At 37.3% G+C, this 24,390-nt stretch overlaps 1 protein-coding gene across 1 annotated transcript in view; it reads right to left on the bottom strand.

The window, feature by feature from the left end:
- Window positions 1–3,900: 3,900 nt before the first annotated feature.
- NR1D2 (nuclear receptor subfamily 1 group D member 2) overlaps window positions 3,901–24,390 on the bottom strand; it is a 29,566-nt gene continuing 9,076 nt past the window's right edge. Inside the window, exons 2-8 of the mRNA XM_040636871.1 lie at window positions 23,975–24,241; window positions 23,000–23,088; window positions 20,520–20,664; window positions 17,924–18,543; window positions 16,001–16,186; window positions 13,546–13,756; window positions 3,901–7,334 (exon numbers count right to left, since the gene is read on the bottom strand). Of these exons, the coding sequence (XP_040492805.1) occupies window positions 7,138–7,334; window positions 13,546–13,756; window positions 16,001–16,186; window positions 17,924–18,543; window positions 20,520–20,664; window positions 23,000–23,088; window positions 23,975–24,241 (1,715 nt within the window). The 3' untranslated portion in view covers window positions 3,901–7,137. The remainder of the gene's footprint in view (window positions 7,335–13,545; window positions 13,757–16,000; window positions 16,187–17,923; window positions 18,544–20,519; window positions 20,665–22,999; window positions 23,089–23,974; window positions 24,242–24,390) is intronic.

The following is a 24,390-nucleotide window of genomic DNA, read 5'->3' as shown; positions in this document are numbered from 1 at the left end:
AACGGTGGAAGTACCGAACCCTCGATATATCATGGCTTTTCCTATACATATAGACCTATGATGAAGCTTAACTTATAAATTAGGCGCAGTAAGAGATTAACAATAATAGGAAAAAAAGAATACAACGAATATACTGTAATAAAAGTTACGTGAATGTGCTCTCTCAGAATACCTTACTGCGCTGTACTCACCCTTCTCCTTGTGCTGATGACAGATAGAAAATGCCTACGTGAGATGACGTGAGGTGAACGTCGCCGCGCTATGACGCAGCGGCGTCGGGCTCTTACTTCCGGTGCCGTCGGGGCTGAAGGCAAGTAATTGAAACTGCAGAAAGCCAAACTGCTAGTAGGGAAATTACTGTATTCTTGTTTCAGGGCTTGGAAATGGGATACGGAGTTGGTCATCTTTTGTCACTTCTTTAGCTTCTCCTGAGGAAGTTACTGGAAATCGGTAGTATCTGAGGGTTTCGGTCACCCCAGTCAACTATCAGAGCAGTTCTCCACTGAGAAATCGGGAACGGCCGGCTCACTTCAGCCCCAACGTGCCTGTGAGAGAGCAAGCCACACAGACTGACCCAGGGAGGAGGCCCTGCGCTCACTGCCCCCACCCCCCAGGAGACTCTCCTTTCTCTTCCTCTTATGTCATTGCCTAAGGAAGTGTCAGTAGAGGACATCACTGCGGAGTTCTCAAATACATCTCATTTAGTCTTGCAAGCACTCTACGTAGTTTATACTTCTTATAGATAAGAGAAAAAGTTATGTGGAGGTTGGAGGATAACATTAAACTCGTATTATGTATTGAATCCTAACTAACGAGCTTCCTCTTACCCATTCCCGAACAATCCCATGAACATGAGCTTTACATATGTATGGATCAAAGTAGACTTAGTAAAACCACTCTGCCAAGAAGGAGACCCCAAGCCCAGTGCTCCTTTATTATGCAGAAGTTGAGAGCAAACTCTTGGCCCAAACATCTGGGGTTTATAGTCCCAACTCTCCATTCGGTAGCTGTATGACCTTGAGCCAGTTAACTTACACTCTCTGAGCCTTGGTTTCCTTTATCTAGAAAACAGAATTATTTCTTGGGGCTAAGAGTGGCAAGCTGGTAAACATTTAACTACCTCTGGGGGGCGGGGGGGGTACCTTATGAATGTGTATGTATTTATTTTTACTGAAAGGATGTATAGCACACTATTTATAAATTTGTAAGAAATAATCTTTACTATAAATCCAATATAACCAATTTTCACAGAATGCATTCCTTTATTTTTGAAGTTGCAACTAACAAGTACAGTTCTGACATGAGTGTTACTATTTTAAGTACATTAATAAAACAAAAATGAAACAAAAATTGTCAGAACTTGATTTGTTCACCAAAGATGTGAGCAACTTCTTCACTGAATCAGATAATGGTTTTCAAATACTGCACTATCTCGTCAATTTTCTATTTGCAACGTTTAATGGCTACAGGCATGAGACACCTTCAAGTTTAATTTGTACTATTAACACTTTCTCCATCACTTTCTTAAATCTAGACAACCAACAACATAAATCAAGCTCTGATTCATTGCATTTGCAGCTTTGCATAGTATAAATAATCCTACCACGGCCAAGTTTGAGCTACCAATGGGCCATCACTTAGGGAGTTGAGAAGAGATACGTAGGAACACCATTATAAAGTATTGCCACCGTATCCATAAAAATAAAGGTTCTGAGCCTCAAAAGCATAAATAACAATAAAATGTAAGATAATTAGGAAGTGAGGAGTTTTGAGTATTATCTTCTCAAATATAATTCAATTGTAAGCTTACATAATTTAATTTTTAATGATGGCTGTTTCTAACAACCAGCTCCATAAATTCCTGGAAATGTAACTGTGAGACCCTCGAGAGACCTTATAAGCTAGCTCCAGCACACCATGGCTAGAACGGTATTTGCTGGCAATTACTACTTAAGATGCTGTGATTGGTGGCCATTTGCTTCATGTGCACACAACTTCCTCAACACTGTCTGGATTAGTGCCCTGGGTTTTCAAGGAAACTCATTTTGCATTTGGATAAAAAATATTCTTGAGCCATACATGTATGTTCAATAAATGTGTAATGAATAACTAAACCATCAGTTTATTCCTCCAAAGTCCTGTTAGATAAAACAGCTTAGAAAGAGAGCAGCCTAGCTATAGGGAGCAAAAAGATGATCAAGAGAATGAAGTGTAGGTGCTTTCCACTCTGGAAACTACCCTACTTGCATTTAACTGCAGAACTGAACAGGAAATGAAATGGCTGTTGTAGGGGGGAAAAATAGATGAAAATTTACAAGCAAAGGAACAAAGTAATGGGGGGGGCAGAGGGAAGTGCTGCGGTTACGGATAAGGAGAATTCAGAGAAAAATGAAACCATAGAAAAGAAAAAACACAGAACTTACCTTAGAGAGTTTTCAGAAGATCATACTCAATTCCATGGTTACCAGTAGGAAAATGGAGGGAAAAAATTTGAAAACACCATTTTTTTAAAAAGATTTTTATTTATTTGACAGAGAGAGACAGCCAGAGAGAGGGAACACAAGCAGGGGGAGTAGGAGAGGAAGAAGCAGGCTCCCAGTGGAGGAGCCTGATGCAGGGCTCCATCCCAGGACTCTGGGATCACGCCCTGAGCCGAAGGCGAAGGCAGACGCTTAACGACTGAGCCACCCAGGTGCTCCTGAAAACACCATTTTCATCCCAGGTATTTGAGTCTTCTTTGAAACACTGGTCTCACCCTCTTTAGTAATTTATATTAAAATGTAGGGGAAATGTTAATTTTGAGACCATCTTTACGTTCTTGGGACCGTGCCCCACAGAAAGCAACTCTGACATTGTGAAGAGCAACTCTGACGTGGCTACTAGAACACAGGCCATAGTTGTTGCTAAACCTTTACACAGACCAAGAATAAAGAAAAGCAAATGTGATCAATTTTAACAGGCCCGAGTAAGTGTAAAACTAAAACCAGATCCATGAATTGGCTGTCTACTCATTCACTCACATGCAGCACTTCCAAAATTCAAAAGGAATTGAATCTATTTTGTTTTTCATCAACCACACATTTATTTAGAGCTCAATGGTGATTATACTATTCAAGTATAGTGCAAAAAGGGACAAAATACAAATTTGTACAATAATCCACGGAATATGATCAATATCCTGATTAACACCCAAAGTGGGTTAAGGTTTTTTCTCCTGAAAGCATACCTTCCAAGGATTACCAAGAAGTGCTCAACACAGAAAAAAGGAGGGGGGGGGGTGCTCCTTGGCAGAGGACGTTTGGGAAAGACTGCATCCTAAACCCTTCCTTAAAGAAATCACGATACACACTTGCTCATTAGAGAATGGGACTGACATAAAGCAATCTCAGTAACCCTGTTAACGCAGCATTTCCAAGTTTATTTAATCAAGGAGGCCCATTTCTCCCACCTAACATCAATTATCATCCACCGAAAAGTAGTGGGTATTACTGGTCTAGGAAACAACTGTAGTGAGTGCAGATTTAAGCAACTGCTTCAACTTTGCCAGCATGGCTACAACCCCTAGGAAAGGGGAAAGGAGGTGGTGGTCTTGTTGAGGCATCTTACCCATTCATAGCCAAGGCTGAGTCTTGGCTAGACCAAGCACCCCTCCTTCTCTCACCATCCCCTTCTAAGAAAAGACTACCACATAGAGCAAACCACTACTCAGCTGTCATTGTAGAAAAGAGCAACAATCCTCGCTGGACTCTTAAAACAAACTAAAATCAAAAGAGCCCTACATACATACGTTCCACCATGCTGAATCAGAGATTTAGGTAAGATGTACTGCTATGCTCAGGGAAAAGTAGTAAGTTAGAATCTTACAAAAACATCAAGCTAGAAAGATACCAAAAACCACACTTGGTTAGAAATAATATTTATTATCCCCTCCCCCCATGTACAGATTACTTTTCAGAAACATGAAGATATTATCCATGTCCTCATCAATAACAGTTTGTAGAAAATAAACTTAATTCATATCTTGACAATATATTTCTATCACTTTTTTAAAACAATAGCCATTTTATTTTTCCACGTTAGTTCAAGAATAGCTTCAAGTTTTGTTTTGAATCAAATCAAGACAATCTTTGTTTATAGGCAATTTCCTGACAGATCCCATCCCCCCAACCCCTAAAAAAAATTCTATATCCTAAGTGATAAACTCTTCTTGTACATTCAGCAAACTTTATATTGGAAAAGAAAAAAGAATAATTGAGATAGGTACTTACTCTCGTGCACAGTAATAAATCTAGCTGAGCTTCTACACCTTGCTTTGCAATGATGTTTACATAAAATAAATCATTTCTTATCAAGTTACAATGGTAATTTCTTGAAATGTAGATACAAAAGCTATACACTTAATCCACTGAAATTGCCTTCTAATTTTTTTAATCTGTAATTAAACCATCGCCCTAAGGAAAAGCTTCAATTCAAGAAGATGTTTCCCCTCTCCCTCAGCTATTTCTCTCTAAAGCTTGAATCCTCTCTCAGATCATGTGAAGAGCTACATTAAAAGCACAGAAAAAAAATGTTTTAGCTTGCTGACATAATGCCCTTAAGTTTGCTGACATAATGCCCATATTTTAATTTAAAATGTAAAATCAGAGTTAAAGCATCACTGAATTCATACAGTACATTGTCAATTAATCAACAGTGTCCCACCGACCCAGAAGTTTCCCAAATTGGTTGTCTTCTCCACATTTAGTAAGTTTATACCCAATGACTCAATCAAAGAATGTGCTTATAATAGGCTGCTGGTTTAATTTTAGTAGTTTTAATATCGGGCTATTTTCAAATATAGAGATGCTACAAGTGGCATATGAACTATTAATTTTGTTTCCCATTACCTACAGGAAGAATTTGTTCCAATAAAATTTTACAAAACAAAATGTGAACCTACATACCTATATATAGATGTATACATGTATATATTGAACCTAACTAAAGTTTTATAAGCAATACTAACATAGTTCTGGTTACACATTCCTAAAGACAGTAATTGTTTTAAAAGATAACATGTTATAAAGAGGCTTATGCAAAAGGCAAAAATTAAGAATAAACATGATCTTTGAGGTTTTCAGGATTACTTCAAAAAACCATTTCTATCCCCCATAGAAGAAAACTATGCATTTATCTTAGGAACAAAAATTATAAAAAGATAATGCTATCATGTAAAGAATTCACAAAAACTATACTGTATATCCCATAAAGTCTTACCTATGTAAGGTAAATCACAATTATGGTTTATATTGTATTACAGACATCACCATCACCTTTCCTCTTTAATAATGAGAGGATTTAACTTCTTTTTTTGACTTACTTAACAAGTGCCACAGAAAGTCAAGTCCCAGTAGCAACAAGTTAAACAAGATTACAAAATAAGGCATTCTGCTCACATGTCATTAAAGTAACAGGCTGAGTATAGTAAAGTGGGCTCTCTCCATTCTATTATAGTTTTATATAATCCAAAAATTATATAGAAGGCAATCTTTTCAAAAAAATTCCAATTAATTGCTATTTTCCAGGGAAACAGAAAAACATACGTAAAATCCTCAACTTTGGCTCTTTCTCCTACTGCCATAAACAGAGGCTGATCTTCTCTATTTAATAAAGCCCAATATTAGAAATGTGGATGAAATGTCTCTGTACCACTTCTAAGCCTGTAGGTCACATACACTAAATGAGTTTTCAAATTATAGAGTAAATCTAATTTGACAAAATCCCTGTAGTGTTATTTAGGAAAAAAAAAAGAGAGGACTCAAAACACAGTTGCACACAAACGCATACATATACATACATACACATACACACACACACACACACACACACACACACGTACAGAGCCAACACATTGAACAGTTTTCTTAAAACATTGATTGGTTCTCCAAAAAGAATCAAAATATTTATCATCAAGCTGCAGCATGTGTATAAGGGGCAGCAATGTAACCTTTTTTAGTACAAGGTAAGAATCTGAATGAACTTTTAAACTAGTACCTTGAACCAAAGATTTAACAAAAGATGAACTCTAAAATACGTATTTTTTTGAAATTTGGACTCAACTGCCTGTTGTACTTTTACATTAAGTGCTGTTTAAATAAAAGTAGAGCATAAATTCAATAATCTACTGTCTAAACATTTAAAGCAATGGTTATGTCATCAACAGGTAAAATGCACCTAATTTGAGTCTTTGACACCACTTGTTTTAAGTTTATTGTATGATAAAGTTCTTCACAGTTTAAAATATTGTGAAGAAATGTGTTTATGTATAACTATATTCACACAGATATTATGTACATATACTATGTATTTGATGTACCCATAAACTTTGAATGTGTGCCAGGAGGATACCCCACACATATGCAGGAACCCTGAATAATAGGTTGGTGTGGACTGTGAAATGATTTCTCAGAAATACTTAGAAATAAGGAAAGAATATTATTACGAATAATTATAATAACAAAACAATTACCTTATTTACATAGTGCCTATCTCCCAAGAGGTAAATATGCTTTATAGACATTTTTTAGTATCTGTGAGGTGGACATTAAGAACACTATCAATTTTTATTTTCCACAACCAATTAACCTGCCCAGGATCATACACTTTAAAAAGCGGCAGAACAAGATACAGACATGAAGATCTCCTAACTTGCAATGTCTCCAATTACCAGATCAAATGGTCTTGGGCTGCAATCAAGTCTTCATCATACAACAGAATTTCTACCACAAAGGATTAGTTTTTAAGTCCTCATATACTTGTGATTGTGCGTTTTATTTATACCACAGGGAGATCAAAATGATTTTTGGTTTTGGCAGATGAAAAAGTCTAACATTCAGTGTGACTATAATTCAGTGTAACTTCTCCAGTTTAAGTGCGACACAGCTGATTGGTCTATAGGGGAAATGCGGTCAATGGCTAACCATGGCTGAAGAAACCTCAATCCAAACAGCTACTGCATGATTACAGAGATAGCCTACAATCTTGTATTGTCTTAAAGGTCTTTTCTATCTCCACATATGGTATACACATATAAATAAGCATTTTAGCACAAAATGTACAGTTAGCATGAATCAGTTCATGTTTAAATAAACAAAGGCCTTAGGGGTGAACTTTAAAGGCCAAGAGCTCCTCAGAGTGCATGTTGTTTAAAGATCGAAGATCTGGCAACTTTAGAAGAAGTTTTGTAAAAATAGAGGCCTCGTTTGGATGGTTTTTCATTATTAAGGTCCTTAGTGCACGGATGAGAGTCTCCTGCAAAGCCTCCACAGAGTTGACGTTTTCTATTCCAGATCGATCTAACAGAGAGTAAGGAATAGACAGACATGAATAAGAGGACACGTTATTAACATTAAATATAAATATCAATTAAGAGAAAACATTAAATATAAATATAATTCTTGCTCATCAGTCTCATTAATGAATCCAAAACAAGGTTTTATACATTAGAATAAAGGAAAAGATAGTTGACAAAATTTTTTAAATCCCAATGGCAAATTCCTGTACCTACTTATTATAAAGAGATATATCACACAGTACACTTGACAAATCAAAATTCTTTAGTGTTTAGTATTTTGTTCACAAAACTGGAGGTTCTGATTTTTAGAATTAGATGCCATCTGCTAATTTCAACTGCTGACAAAATAAAATGAATAATGTAGTTTACAGATTTTTTTCTTCATATGGAATATATCCACATTTGTATGTTACTACGTATGGCAGGCAACCTCTAAAATGGCCACCTCATGCTGGTATCTACACCCTTGTGTATCCCTTTCCCCTTGAGGGGGCTAGACTTACTGACTTACTTCTGATGAATAAAATATTAGATTACAAAAAAAAAAAAAAAAATGGCCTCCACCTTCAGCATACTCTTGCTCACTTCCTCTGAGAAAAGCCAGATGCCAGGTGCCATGTTGTAAACTGCCTATGAGGTGGGCCCAAATGCTAAAGAACTGACGGTGGTCTCTAGCCAACAGCCAGCAAAGAACTGAGGCATTCAGTCCAACATCTTGCAAGGAAATGACTCCTGCCACAACCACGTGAATAAGCCTAGAAGCAGATCCTTCCCTAGTTAAGCCTTCATAGTCGACCACAGCCCTGCTCACAGTTTGACTATAATCTCCAAAAAAACCTTCAGCCAGAGGCACCCATCTAAGCCATACCCATATTCCTAATCCTCAGAAACTGTGAGATAATAAATGTATGCATTTTTAAGCCACTAAGTTTTAAGGTAATTTGTTATGTAGTAATAGATAACTAATATACTATGCAACCTCATTACCTAGTTATATTAACCTGCATTCACTACCATTTAGCATACTGTGTTTATTAAGCTCATCATACAAAATGTTATTAAACTAGTGATTTAGTATAAACCATCAATAAAGGTAAGTATCTTAAAATTAGCCAAACCTAGACTGTTTGCCCAGGGACTTTTTTTTTCATCATCAAGGGCTATTTCTTCCCTTTACAATAGGAGGCAGTAGAGCACAAGAAATACTCAATGGCTCCCAGTATAGGGAGTGGTAATTAGTAAGAAAGATGATGCCAAAGGAAGCAAAAATCTCTAGCCATTCACACGCTTTTCATTCATTATTCACAAGGATATTTAGGCTCTGCATTGTAACTGGTAGCTGAAAAGGCCACTATATGCAAATACTAAAATTTCATAGTAAAAAGCAAAGTCTGATTAACTCTAAATGCAGGAAAAAATGATGAAAACAGGTTTATCTTACATTTAATAAAATGTGGATTATTATTCAACTATGTGCTAATTATTATGGAAAAAGAAACAATCTGAATGTTGACTACTGGTTTGGGGGGTCATATGTTTTCAGATAAAATTATTACATGGACAAAGACCTCTTAACATTTGACTTTGGTCATACAATCTTAAGGGACATATAAAACTACTTAAAGCCTTCAATAATGCTTCCAAGAGTCTCTCTTGCCTTTAATATTCAAGTAATCGTTTTCTTCAACATCCTTGCAATTTATTAATTCCCTCACCAAACACTTACTGAATGTATAAGGCTACTGTGATAGGTGCTAGGGAATTAGCAGTCAACGTAAAAAACCAAAATTCCTTCCCTGAGAGCAATTATAGCAGAAGAAAATACCTGGTTTGCATCATATCATCAGTAATTTACAATACCAACAACTGGGAAAAGAATGACAGTGAGCCCTACAAACAAAATAATCTAAATAGGCAGGGAAGGATACTTGAGTTGGAACTAGTATTATGAGTCTTTCAGTGAATACTCTTGTGTTGGAAAGACTTATGCTTCTTCTATACAACTCATAACTTGAGGAAAATGGATTCTTATACCTAAAAATGTAAATTGCATTAAATTTTTCTAAAATCGCAATTTCTAAAACCATGATCTCATGATTTCAAGGCCAAATAACCTACCTACTAAACTAGCTGGATCATAAACAATAATCCTCTAGAAACTGTAACAAAAGAATGCACAAATTGAAATGAAAATTAATCTTCTAACTGATGTACTGTTACACTACACTTACTTTATAGTTTATAGTATAGTTTAATTCATGATATACCTGTCCTCTACTTCAAGCTTAGAGAGGTTCTTGATCCCTCACCACCATATCTCACCAAATCTATGTATATTCACTTCCTAGGGATGGAAGTCAAATTCCTTCCACAAAAACCTCTACGAGGACAACTAAAATCCATTATCTAGATGAACTTTGTTCTCATGCCGATATGCCCATCCCTAATCTTCAACTGCTGCCATTTCACACAATCTCAAGAATTTACCTTCCAGGTATTATTCCCTTTTTCTCCATAGTATCAATAGTCTTCTAACCTCACAGGCAAATATCATGTTTTAGATTTCTTTCTCCCTTTGCAGCTAGAGCTATTCTGTTAACAAGTAGTATAGCAGAAAGGCTTTGAAGTTAGACTAACAGGAGTTCAAATGCATGCTCAGCCAATTTTTTAAAATGCATGATCTTGGGCAAATTATTTAACCCTTCTGTTCTTCAAATTTCTTGCCTGTATTTGAGAATAACACATCCTAGCTCACATCAGAGGTCTGTTGTAAGGATAAAATTATATAAATGAGATCTAGAAACTAGCACTTTTTCTGACAACAATCAAATCAAAATCCAGATGGCAACTGTAGACTCCAAGAAAAACAAAAAGCTATTTTAAATATAAAGCAAATACAATGGTTGCTTAACTCTAAGCAATTAATAGAGAATATAAATAATCCATTTGTTATCTGACACACTTGGAACATTCCCCCCTTAAGAGGCACAGGTTTAGGGCAATATTTATATTGCCTTGGGGCGCCTACATGGTTCAGTGAGTTACGTGTCTGACTTCAGCTCAGGTCATGATCTCGGGGTCCTGGGATTGCCCCGCATTGTCACGTTGTCACACTGTCAAGTTCCTCACTCAGCAGGAAGTCTGCTTGTCCCTCTCACTTTCCCTCTGCCCCTCCCACTGCTCATGCTGTCTCTCTCTCAAATAAACAAAATCTTAAAAAAAAAAATTTATATTGCCTTGTCAACCATTTCAACCCCACTGTGTGAACACTGTCAGTACTCTTTACATAATCCTAATACTGAAAATGCAGATTTTTTACTTTTCAATATTTAGAATCATAAAGCATGGAAACTGATCACACCTATAGAACAGAATGTTAATATTTTCATTCTTGACAATGTAGAAGAAATGGTATAGCAAAAGAAGCCAGGATATGGAAGAAGGAGATACTGTCTCCCTGTCTAAGAGGAAGAGTCTATCTAAACTGAGAGATTATGTAAAGGTAAAGGGTCAAAGAATATGGGCACATTACAATTTCATATAAAACAAAGTAACTGTAAAAATAAAACTTATAAAAAGAAGCTACTTTTATTTGTCAGTTATATCTACTCAATAAAAAGAGGTATAAGCACAGTATTTAGAACTGGGTGGGCAACTCTCAGAACAATTAGGAAGAAAGACGGTTAGAAAGAATTCTAGTTCTCTGAAGAGTAGGCTGGGAGAAGGAAGGAGAGACTTTTATTTTATCCTCTTCTATAGTTTCTAAATTTTATTTTCCTGTATAGATACTGCTTTAAAAATAACAATAGTCCTTTCTAGGTGGTAAAGATTTAAGTCTGACATGAACACTATCATATATTTAAGTGAAACAGCAAAATATTATTTTAAAATGCATGAAATTTTACATGTGTATTGCTTACGCACCTTCATATAGACAGAAAAAAAATAAGAATGCATTATATTCTTCTATAATCATTCTTTTTCACATGGTATGTCAAACATTTTTTTACGTGTCATAGATCAACTAGCAGGCAAACGGTACATGGATGAACAGGTGAACAGACAGAGACCCCTCCTAATGTTGACAGTGATCTTTTTTTGGTAGAAATATTATCGTCTTTATGTTCATCTTAGTATTTTCTACTTTTGCAAAGAACCCATGTAATTCTTACAATTAGTAAACAAAAGGCTTTTTCAAAAGCAGATTAAAACAAGATAAAAATTATGTTCGCTTGGTAGAAAATAAAAATAGCACATTTCCTGGTACAGAACTCCCCCTTACCCTCTGCCGCTGTTTCTTCCTTTGCACCATCTCTGAGACAGTCCCTCCTGCTCCAGCTACTCTACCACACCTATCTCGGGAAGAGGTCACTCCACTGCCTCCTACCTGAAGTTATTTCAACAGCCTCCCAAACTGCCCCTCCAGCTCTGATGACTCACTTGTCTAATCCGCCCAAGATAAACATGCAGGACTGATGTCAGACCATCGCTTTGCTCATGCCTCATCATTCCCTTACACTGACTTTCCACTGCCCCATATCTCAGTTAAAACTTCTCTGCTTAGTTCTCCTCATAGTCATTCCATAAAGGTGCCCCTTGAACTCACAAGCCTTCTGTACCTTTCTTCCTTGATGTACACATTGGGCTTTGGCCACCTGCCCCTGCCCTACCTCATGCTCTCCCAAGCCGCTTCACCACTGTGTTGATGGGAAAATCTACTAACCCCTCCTTCAAATTCCAGCTCTACGTCCATCTTCCCCACAAAGCTTTCTCAAGTAATTTCATCTTCCTTCCTAGAATCCCTACTTCCTCAGTCAGAACCACATGGCTTAATACCATAATGCTTTTGGTGTTACTTGTCTCTCCAAATAAAACATGAATACTTGGAGAGTAAGCTTGTGTCTTAATGCTTGTTCTGTCTCCCCCTAGCACATATTGATCAGATAAAGAAATTAACAAGTATGGATTACCTTTAGTTTCACAATAACAGATTTATTAATCAGATGTCAACTCAAACCATTAATAATTACTTATCAAGAGACTGCAAAATGGTAAAGTGCAAGAAGCATTAATTATAAGGTTACTAAGAGAACAGGTATCCCTTATTAACCTGTTACTTGCATACTATTCCATACCATAAGTGCATTTTTAGCTACCTAGGTAGAGCTGATCAGAATAGGTAGCCAAATTATGCTTCCAAACGACCTAAGTATTTATTTATAACACCGATGTACAGGCCCTTTAAGATACACAACTCTCCTTTGCAGTTACCGATTTACAGTTTAGCCACATAAGCAGGGGTTGTAACTTGTACTTTATAACCCCCACAGCACCTGGTATAATGGCTTTTACACAGTAGGAAGCAAATAGGAAATTTAAAGTAAGTCATATCAAAATACTTTAAAATTCTCAACAAATGTTTTAAAATAAAGTTAGTGATACCAAAAAATGGCTGGTACTTATTTATATATCCCCAGGAAAGTCACTGTGTATCAATTTCCCATTTGCTATTAATAGCTATTATCTAAATTGAAATACTTTGGTGAGAAATAGCTATAATATAAATGCAAGGTGGCAGGGAAACGAATACATCATCAATGACTCATATAAATAAACATTAAATATTAGAACTCAAAAACCTTGGTCACTCATTCAAACAGTAACTAAGTAGCTATTCTGTGCCAGATCCCAGGTTGGCTCATATGGTACAATCCCCTCCTTCCACAGGATGAGGAAACCAAGACCCAAAACAACTATTTACGCAAGTCACAGAAAATTCAGTGGCAAAGCTGGGTAAAAGCCTACTCATAATTCACCAATTTTCGGAACAAACCACACTAATACATCTTAGTAATTTTAACATTTTCAAGTAATATATATTTTAATTATGATATGACTTAAAATTTGTATCAGAACCACCTAATGTTCTAAAAATTAAATCCACAAAAATAACAATTTAGACTTGTAAAAATTATGAGCAAAAGTTTAAGACTTGTCGTCAATGTGAGGCCTAGATCTAAACATCATTTTATTACTGTACAGCACTTTTGAATTTTTACTGTCTAATTATGCAAAAATAACAGATTCATACAGTTTAGCATCTGCTTAAGGCCCTCTCGTCTTATAAATAGCTTGCTGGATTGCAGTACCACCTTCTCCCCACTTGGTAACTATATCTGAGTGTGGCACAATTTTGAAACCAGCTTGCTTACCTGCGGATACCAGGACAACAGCTGTAAACAAACTCATCTCTTCATCACTAAGTTGGAGGGCATTTAGCTTCTCACTAAATTCAAACATAGAGTTTAGCAGATCGCCTGCTCCCATTGAGTGTAAGTCATCGACACTATATTTCTTTCCACTTAAAAAGGTGACCGTACGCTCCTTTGCATCAAACAATGATGCAAATCGTACCATTAAAACCTGGAAAAAGAAAAAGACTTAAACGTATTTGAAGGAGTTCAGTACTAATACTAAGAAATAATTCAGTATTCAAGTCAGTTAAGAAACATCCTACATATAAAAGAAAATTGTAAAAGAAAAACTGAGTTTATTTTTACCCAGAACCATTCCCTTAAGGCAAATTCTCTACCAACACAATAAATATCCCAAGAACATCAAAAAAAAATTCCAGCCACCAGTGGCAAAATACTTGAGCCCTGTGACACTCTGAGACTCTATTAACAAAGATTCCGAAATGCAAATACAAAATTAAAGCAGGCAATAATGCCAAGAAGTCTGAAACTGGACCTTGGCCAAAGGCATTAAAGAAACTCTTTAAGCTACCAAGTATATCACACGGTCTCTAAACCATCAGTAAAAAGAGCAATATTTCAATGCAACAACACTTAGAAACAGCAAAACACCAAATGCAGCCAAGGCAAATGCTGCGGATAAACTCTAATTAGACTATTTTAAGAAACCATAACCCAAAGAGACAATACACAAAGAAAACTATTACAGAAGTGTTCCAGATACCAAGTTGTAATTCAAATCCAAACCAAATCAGTCAACAATTGCTAATCTACGGCTGTCCTTCCCCTATAGTAAATGGTAACACCTATGTCACATACTTCTTTCAACCAGAGGAATACTGAACAAATACCTCCCCTTTGCAATTCTCCCAAAGATTTGTTTTACTCAAGACAATCCAAAAGAGAGTGAGCCTTCTATGAAGATGGCACTAACTAAACACAGCAATCCCAAGACAAATCACAAGGTGGAAAGAACACAAGTCCTGGAGCCTGGGATTTGTGTTATAGTCCTGTGTTAGAAATTTATTGGTAATCCCAGAAAAATCTCTTCACCTCTCTGGGCCACAGTTACTTAACCTCAAAAAATGCATGAACTGGGCCGCCTGGGTGGCTCAGCCGTTAAGTGTCTGCCTTCGGCTCAGGTCATGATCCCAGGGTCCTGGGATCGAGCCCCGCATCGGGCTCCCTGCTTGGTGGGAAGCCTGCTTCTCCCTCTCACACTCCCTTTGCTTGTGTTCCCTCTCTCGCTGTCTCTCTCTGTCAAATAAATAAATAAAATCTTTTAAAAAAAAAAATGAGTGAACTAAACTTGATCACTGACACCCCTCTAAGATTTAGATTTAAATCTTAACTCTAATGTTTTCCTTTACATTGAAAACCCTAACCTAACAGTTTTACTTTTAAATTATATCATAGCTATTTTATTTATGAATATGGCTCCTTCTCCATTCTGGTCCAGGTGCCCTTGAAAACAGAGCATAAAGAAAAAGTTTATGTGGGATGTGAAAAGTTTATGTGGGGTTTTCACTACCACATGTGAAAACAGGTTTGCAGAAAAAGGAAATGAGACTAGGAAGGGATGGATGACAGCAAATATCAGAAGATGTATTACTGAGCTGGCCACCAGTCAGTATCATTAACAACTGAGAGCTCAGTCTGTGGGACCAGCAGGGAAAAGTGAAAATATATCCCCTGGATCCCGTTCCCCACTGAACAAAAGACGTGGCCCAGTAGACACCAACTTCCCACCCACCACCTTGCATTTCAGAATAATGTTTAAGCGAGCTCTGAGCAAGACCTGAGGCTCCTCACACTTCAGCAGCACCAGGGAAGCCCTGGGAAGATAGGTGAAAGGCACCTAACATAGCACAGAGAGAGGCACTCTGTATCCTATTCAGGGTGGCAACAGTGGCTGCCCCAAGTCCAGGCAGAATGTGTCACAGCAAGAGAAGCTGGAGAAGAAAAAGTAGCAAGGACTCTGGATGAGGTGAGGCCAAGAGGGTCTAAAGTAGCACATAAGACACGTCCATCTCATATAACCCCAAAATAGTCTACAATCTCCTAAAAAAGAAAAACCACATTCTATTTGCCCTTTGTACTCTGCACTGAAACGCCAGGCTAGGCTTTCAGTGAGCGTCTAACACTCTGCAAACCCTGCCTGCAGTCCACACCCGAAAGTAATACTAGAACCTGGAGGAAGTCTGTATGCTGAGAATACAGAGTAGTTATATTTCAAGTCCTAAGAAACTCTGGATTAATCTCATCTCTTTCCACGATTCTGAGATGGTTATTCTTTTGTTGGTAATTTCAGCCTCTGGACTATAAATACTTATTTTAGAAGAGAATGAAAATGTACATGAAAATAAAATACTACACACACCCTGCGTCAATATTCTAGATAAATAAAACCTACCTCAAAAGTCCCAGCCTTCAAAAGGTTGACCTGGTCATGCTGAGAGAGATCTCTGAATCCAGGAATACGCTTTGCAAATTCCACCACCTCCTTCACTGCTGGGGTGAAGCTCATTGAAAATTCTTCCCAGATTTCATGCCCAGATTTATGAGGATCCACATACGGAGACTTACTCATTGGACAAACCTAGCATGCACAAAACAGAAAACTCTTAAATTGTGAGAGATGGGAAAGAAACTTCCAAAGTGGGATCTCAATCATTGGAAACCCCAATGTGAAAATAACTCTCAGACAGAGGTAAAACCTACTAACCTTTCTCTTCTTGCTACTTGCCTTATGTTAGAAAGCCCCATGGCAACCTAGTTTGAACGGCTATTAATGCATCGTAAAAGAGGTAGCCTAAGCTATTTCAAAAACCTGCTGCACAGGTTTAAGAGTTTATTTTTTAACGCTGCTGCCACCTGATGCTGGTTTTATGATTTTCAAACAAATTCATACATACTTTATTGTCAATCCTATTCATTATTTACGGCAGATATTATAACTACTATTTCTTAGATAAGGAAATGAGATTCTAAGAGGTTTAGTGATTTATCCAAATACAGCTGGAAGTCACAGGCCTAGAACCCAATAATTTAGTTAATATTTCAAAACTCACTTCTTTCCAAATGGCACAATTACAGTATTATAATTTCAAAGAAGGAAAGATAATGAGATGCCTCACTTTTTTAAAAAACATCATTGACCATTTATTTTCATAAGCAGTGGTGTGGCTACCGGCCTCCACTTGTTCACTTAGGAAACAATGACGGGAGATACAAGGGCCACCTTCTACCTAAGGATTGGTGAGGGAAAACTAGAAAGCCAAAGAAGGTATAAGAACACTAAAAAGGTTATGAACATTCACTGTATACTCTATTAGTAAAATCAGCCTTTAAATTTTCATTAAATCCACAGGCGATCCAGGAATGGCATGATTCTATAACTATCGAGAATTCCACAAAATTAGAACCTAAATGCTTACAGATTCTTCCCTCCTTAAGGCAGGCACTAAGTCTAATAAATCATAAGGTCACCTTTCAGACCCACGGAATCAAATACTTGCAAGTAACAAGAAAAATCGAACAAAAGAATTGGGGTAGAGTCAGCTATTTTGAAAATGAAAAAAGAAGACTTTAATTACCTGGCTGTAGAAAATACCAAGCACTATCAAAGGACCTCATGGTTTATACTGGAAATGGTGCGGTACTGTTGTTTTTGATGAAATTTTGGCTGAATATAAACACTGTACTTTCAAGTAGACTGTTGTATTTGATAAAAAAAAGAAACTTGAATGATATGAATAACATTAACTCATCTCATAAGATGAAGTCTGAGAAAATCCTTAGAAACTAGCGTATTAAATTAAAATACTCCTAAATTCTCAAACAGTAAAACATCATCCGTGTTCTATATTCAAAGACCTTTTTGCATTATAATGGTTAAAGAAACACTTTCCACAGAAATCAAAGGATTACTAACTGTGGCAAGCTATATGACCAGCCCTTTGAGAAAATCCCCAAGCTAGTAAGTGACTAGTAAGTGATTAGTAGTGACTAATCAGAATGCTTAAATTTTGAAATGGATTTCTAAGAATTAAAGGACCAACTCTACATGATCCATATTTTATATAAAATCCTAATCCCAATCACAGTATCAAACAAATCACATGCTTGTACCTAGCTCTGTGTGAAATTAGGTCAATCAATAAATGATGTTATTAGAAGTATTTGACCTAAAATATTGCACAAAACTGATTCTGTAAGTCTCAAGTTTTCTGACACCACCCCTGCCCCTGAAGTTGGTATACTCCCCACAAATAAAAGAAAACCTTCAAAGCTTTCCTTGATGCAAGTTGGGTAAAAAAAATTGATTTCACTATACCAGATGCATTCTCCCTCCAGTGTTGCACAGGTAACTATTCTTGTTCTCATTCTGAGAAAATCCATCTATCGAAACTCTATCACATACTCGTTGAGTATAAGCATTGGAGAAGTTCATACAATGTCCATTTGCAATACAAATGGCATGCCCATTTGGGTAATGCATTATGTTCCTCCCTTTGTACTGTCCATTGAGGTGCTGCTGGCTCTCACTACATGGAAAATGGCTGCTAAGCCCACTGCCACAATGGTCGTGATTTAAATTATATTGCTCCATGGTCTTGGGAATCCGTTCTCTCTGAGGCTGCATGGTCTCTGCTGAGTTTTCTCGCTGCTCTTGATTATACATAAAGGTATCCTTGTGCGCCCTGGTCACCATGCCAATCACTTCATCCTTTGCAAAATCAGAAGAGGGAGAAGAGCTTTTGATGTTTTCTTGTTCCAGCTGGGGCTTGGGTCGCAGCTGTTCCTGGGCTGGTAAGGCTGTCTGTTCATGATGTTCTAACGTGTCATTCTGCAAATGACCATTGAACTGGCTGTTCATCATGGTCTTCATCGCACTCTGCATTTCAATTAGCATCCTCTGTTTTTCACGCTTAGGAATACGACCAAACCGAACAGCTATTGAAGAAAAAGATATTTAATATCTATATTCTAAATAAGACTTGTTTACACAAACAAACAGCACCAAATTATCTCTGTTAACGATGACCTGTAGTGATACAAATAAAAAATATCTGTATGTCTCTGGCCCAAATTATTCTAAATTGGCTGGTTATATTTTTGAGTACCATAGGAAATGGAAAGGAGAAAATGTTTTCATTTTTCTCCCAAAAACAAAGCAAAGAGAAGATCTATGTCTTGGGTATTTTAGAAGCAAAATTTTAAAAATTTGAAATTAACTAATAAAAATCACAGTTTGAAGCAGATCAGCATTACTACACAGCACCTATTAACAAGGCTGAAGGCTGTGTTCTTAAGAAGACACATGGGATTCAACTACCCACAGCCATTAATGTTAATGGAACCTAGCAGGTATAAGCACGCCCTGAACATCTAACATTTGTCAATTCATTTTTGTAACCCTATTCTCAAAACCCAACTCTTAAATGATCTGCTCTCTCCTTTCCAGCTTCTTAAAAAAGTCTTTTTAAAAAATTTTTTTAATTAAAAAAATCAATAGAAATGCAGTTATTGAAAATTTGCTGGATTTTAATTAAAATCAATGAAACAAAAATTACATCATTCATCCTCCATTATTTTAGAGGCCAAGTTTTAGAATATGTTCCATCCCCAACATTCCTATCCCTGAGGGACAGAAAACAAAAGCTTTCTAGTCTAATATTTATACGGCGATAATAAAAATCCAATACACCCACCCAGCAAGAACACCTTCCTAATCTAATTGTAGCCTCCAACATTATTGCTATGGACAATTTTATCATGTTTCACACTCTACCTCTACTCCCTCCTCCACAAATAATTGCCATTTTTGTTCTTTTGAGGAAATCACAATATCCAACAACTTTGGATCAGTATTTCTAGTAGTATAAAAAAAATTTTCAGGCAAATGAAATCCAAAACATCAACCGCTGAAATCCATTACTCGAGAAGCTCTATTACAAATCCTATTTCGTATAATATATTAGAGTAACTTAAGGGACTGCTTAAGCAACGCTTCCCTAGATAAGTATCAGGTTCATTCTTAGCAATTCTTAATTAATCCTACTAAACTAATCCCTCTGAAAACCTCATACTCTTCTGGTATGTTACTTAGAACTGAATGAGACTATCCAAAAGTGATTTCTGTAAGCACAATAGAAGAGCCAAATTTTCCAGTGATGTCATCCACAGAAAATACTAATAGTCCCGCAAATTAACTTTTATTTTTTATGGGAATGGATCTTGCCAGAATTTAGCAACCACCTCCACCCCAGACCCTACTGTTTCTTTTAATTTTGTATCTCCTTTCAATGTATTCAGAACCTGTGCCCTAAACACACATTATCATCTCAGAGCTGAGAAAGTCATAGAGATAATTCACATAGGAGAAATGGGTTCCTCAGAAATGCTGAGAAATCAAGGAGAAAGAGCCAAGGGTTCCTATATCAAAAACAAAATGAGGGGCACCTGGGTGGTTCGGTCGGTTAAGCCTCCAACTCTTATTTCAGCTCAGGTCATGATCTGGGGGTCATGGGATCAAACTCTGCGTTGGGCTCCGTGCTGGGCATGGAGCCTGCTTAAGATTCTCTCTCTTCCCCCCACCTTTACCCCTCCCCACTCTCGCTCTCTCATTAAAAAAAAAAAAAGAGAGAGACAGAGAAAAAAAAGAAAAAAGTGCATACTAAAAAAAGGGGGGGAGTTTACAAGAAGCCCCAAAAGATAGCCAAAAGCTGTTTTTCCAGGGTGATAACACTAAAATTTAACTTTAATGAATCTGGCATCTTACAAGGCATCAAAATGTGTTTTCTAAAATCTGTTTCACTCTAAGCACAAGAAGGCCACTAGTAACTGGCCTATAGGTCTGGTTTATGCTGAGGAATAAAAGCCTAGCTCCATATGTTTTAAGAAGAGTGCTCGTTAAAGTGGGAACATACCATCTCTCGACATTCCAACAGACAGACACTTTTTGAAGCGACACTGTTGACATCTGTTTCTATTCATTCTCATTATAGAACAGTTTTCATTCTTCAGGCACTTCTTGTACTGAATGTTTTGCTGAATGCTTCTCCGAAAGAAACCCTAAGAACAAAGGAAGATGTACTCAGCCATTTAAAAACATCCAGATGAAATCCTTGTAAGCACTCCCCCCACAACTGACTACCGAGTATTTTACTAGCTACCTAGGAAATAATTTTGGCTTCGAACACAGGGATATGTAACACTGACGCACAGAATTTAAGTGGATTCTTACTGGTATTAGTAAGCACCTATGCCTACTAGCCAAACAAAACTCTTCTTCCCCTTCTTCCCTTTGGAGAATCTTGGAGCTTGCCAAGCACCCTTTACCACACTTTAACCTGTTACCGACCCCTGCCTGCACCCACACTTTCCAGCCCAAACTTTAATCACATACAAATCCCAAAACGCTTTAAGTATGAATGACTGATTTTTAAAGAGTTGACAGAGAAATGTGTTCCAGAGCTATAATTCCCTCACTAGAACCAAGGACTCCATTAGGAGAGCTTGGTCTTTCCTGATCATTACCTGTTGACACCAGCAAGGTCTAACTGCATGTGCCAGATGCTCCTGGCTACTTGTCAGCAACAGGTACATGTGACACCACACACCCACAGAGCAGCTACTGATCCAAGGAAAGGCAGTTCCCTGCTAGATGGCTACAATTAACTGCGTTTACTATACAAACAATTTAAGCATATGCTCTGTGATGGGTCTTCAAAGAGCTCCAGCTTCATGGTCTCAGGAAGAACGGAAAAGTCAAGAACACAATTACCAAAATTTTAAATTGCAGTTTCCTTGAATATCATAACCAGCCACACATTTCATGATTCTGTATAATTTTGAAACAACATTTTTAAATTTTACTACTGTAATATACTTGGACACTAGAATATCTGAACTAGACATATTTCAAGAGGGTACAGAACAATTATGTGTATTTATCAAGGATACACAATTAGGCTCATTTGCTTGTGCTTTAGTTTCTTCAGCAATAAAGTGAGAATGACACTTGCTCTACAATTATTTCACATTTTTATTTAAAAAAAAAAAGAGTATGGGCGCCTGGGTGGCTCAGTCTTTGGACGTCTGCCTTCGGCTCAGGGTGTGATCCTGGCATTATGGGATCGAGCCCCACATCAGGCTCCTCCACTGGGAGCCTGCTTCTTCCTCTCCCACTCCCCCTGCTTGTGTTCCCTCTCTCGCTGGCTGTCTCTCTCTCTGTTAAATAAATAAATAAAATCTATAAAAAAAAAAAAAAGAGTAAAACAGTATTTACAGAATTTCTTAAACAGTGGAAAAGTGCTACTTCTGTATTAAATACTGACTAGTCTTGTGAAGTGACCCAGCCATTAAGAGCTACAAAACTCACAATTTATTCAAAGATACCCTAGAAAATACTTCTTCTTCCATCATGTATATTCTTTATCTTGCTTACCCATCATATCTTGCCAAACTGGATTCCTGTTCCTGGCTTTCAGTCAGAAAACAGCAAAAGCAAATGTCTCGGCCATATTAATTTTTGATACTCGGGAGAAATAATTGTGTCAGATTTTTTAAAAGGAGAGAGATTCCCTGGATAGAAGTAGAAGGTATAGACTATCTCACTTGGAATTAGCTGACCCTCTAACCAAGAAATATTCAATGAACGTTAAAAATAAAATGAAGTTTCCCAAGTGTTCAATTTATATTCAAGATTCTTTTACTCCCTTGGCATTACTTCTGAAGATACCACATTTTTACAAGTATGTAGAAATTATTCCCAACTCCTAATACCTGACAGATCAGAATGTCGACATACCTCAGGAGACCTATTCAAAGTCTGGTTTAAACTAAGTTCCAACAAGGCAGCAGTGCCTTGTCTGTTTTGCTCCCTGCTATTTTCCCACCACCCGGAATAGTGCCCTGATGCATTATGAATAAGCATCTGTGCACTTGGTTTCATACCACAATTAAGTTTGAGCGAGATAGCAAATTTATTCTGATCAAAATCTTAAAAGAAAAAAGAAATATTTTCACTGAATTAAAGATACATTTTTCAAAACAAGTTACATTTATATACTACATAAAATGCTTAAAACTTTAAGAGTAGCTGGGGCGCCTAGGTAGTGCAGTTGTTAAGCGTCTGCCTTCGGCTCAGGGCGTGATCCCAGCGTGCTGGGATCGAGTCCCACCATCAGGCTCCTCTGCTGGGAGCCTGCTTCTTCCTCTCCCACTCCCCCTGCTTGTGTTCCCTCTCTCACTGGCTGTCTCTCTGTCACATAAATAAATAAAATCTTAAAAAAAAAAAAAAAAACTTTAAGAGTAGCTGCTAACTTTTCTCATGCTCCCAGGTTATCAACTGTGGAAATTGGCAAGGCTAACTCCAATTTCTTTAATCCCAGAATCAGTAGCTTACCTTACAGCCTTCACAAGCATGAACTCCATAGTGGAATCCTGACGCCACATCCCCACAGACTTTACACAGTAGAACCATGCCACTAAATTCTAAGATACAAAGAGACACAAAAAGTATAAACCTGGAAGAAAAACTTCAACTGTTTGTTTTCTTTCCAAGTGATTCCAATTTATTTTATTCAACTTGTAAGTACATCCAAAAGATACAAATCTACTTTTACAATGCAAAAGAAAAATCTTTACAACAAATTAACAAATCCAAAGAAATCTTAGTTTTCTTTTAAAGACAGTTTATGGGCCTGCCAAAAATATCTGAGAGCCGTTTTTTTCCTTTCTTGATGATTTTAGACATACAATGAAATTCTATAAATCTAGAGTTACTTTACACCATATATATGCAACCAGAACTAAAAGCAATTCTCCTCAGTAAGAATGAAGAAGTCAGACAAGAGTCAATCAACAGAGGTGTGAACAGGTGTCTCCACAGGCTGCTGAACCATACTCAGTTCAGTTCACCTACAGGCACCGCTCCTCCCGTGTTTCACCCAGTCTTACCTCCACACTCACTCAGGAGTCCAAATTTCACCTCTCATTTAGTTACCCCAATGCTGCTTTGTTTTCTAATCCCAAATATTCCTAGCTCCAACTTCATGAAAGCAAACCCCTTCCCACAACAAGTACTCTGTTCTAGAAACCAGATTCAGTACCAAGAGTCCAGAAGAAAGGCAACTGGGAAAATGTGGTAAAAGATACCCTAGAGGAAATACGGTCAGGCAGAGTGCATATCACATATCTTGCTCTGTGGCACGATTCAATTATGACAACCCCTAGGCTGTAAAATCATCACTGATTTCTTACCTAGCTACTAAACTATGATTACCCAGAAGGGGGTGAAATGACACCCAAATGAAAAACTGATAAAATAAACCCCACGTGCAATTAATGGCACCAACCTTTGAGAACTAAAGTAACTTACTTGTCACTCCACTATGACTCTTTGTCATCCCAGGTGCACTTGATTTGCTTGTTTTCATAGAACAATCTATTCGATCATTCTTCAGGATGCCTTCGATATTGGAGAGATCACCATTTTTGGGATTACCATTATTATCAGAATTTGAGCTATTTGGAGAGGATGGAACAGAGGAGGAGGAGGACTGGAAACTGTTCTCAGAACCCTCACTGTGACAAGAGGCAGGGCTAGAGGCTGAGCTGGAAGAACTGATATAGGCAATCACACCTCCTAGAAAAGAGGGGAGAATTCAGATAATTAGATACACGACAATATATATGTTCTCTATTTTTCCAAATCTGAATAGTAAAGTCACTAACTTTAGAAACAGGTTGCTGACTAAATATCCACTTACCCTAAAAGGAGAAAGTAACTTATTT

The sequence above is a fragment of the Ursus maritimus genome, unplaced genomic scaffold, assembly GCF_017311325.1.
Source record: "Ursus maritimus isolate PB19 unplaced genomic scaffold, ASM1731132v1 scaffold_20, whole genome shotgun sequence".
In the NCBI taxonomy this organism is placed as follows: domain Eukaryota; kingdom Metazoa; phylum Chordata; class Mammalia; order Carnivora; family Ursidae; genus Ursus; species Ursus maritimus.
This window is presented reverse-complemented; position numbering and strand designations above follow the sequence as displayed.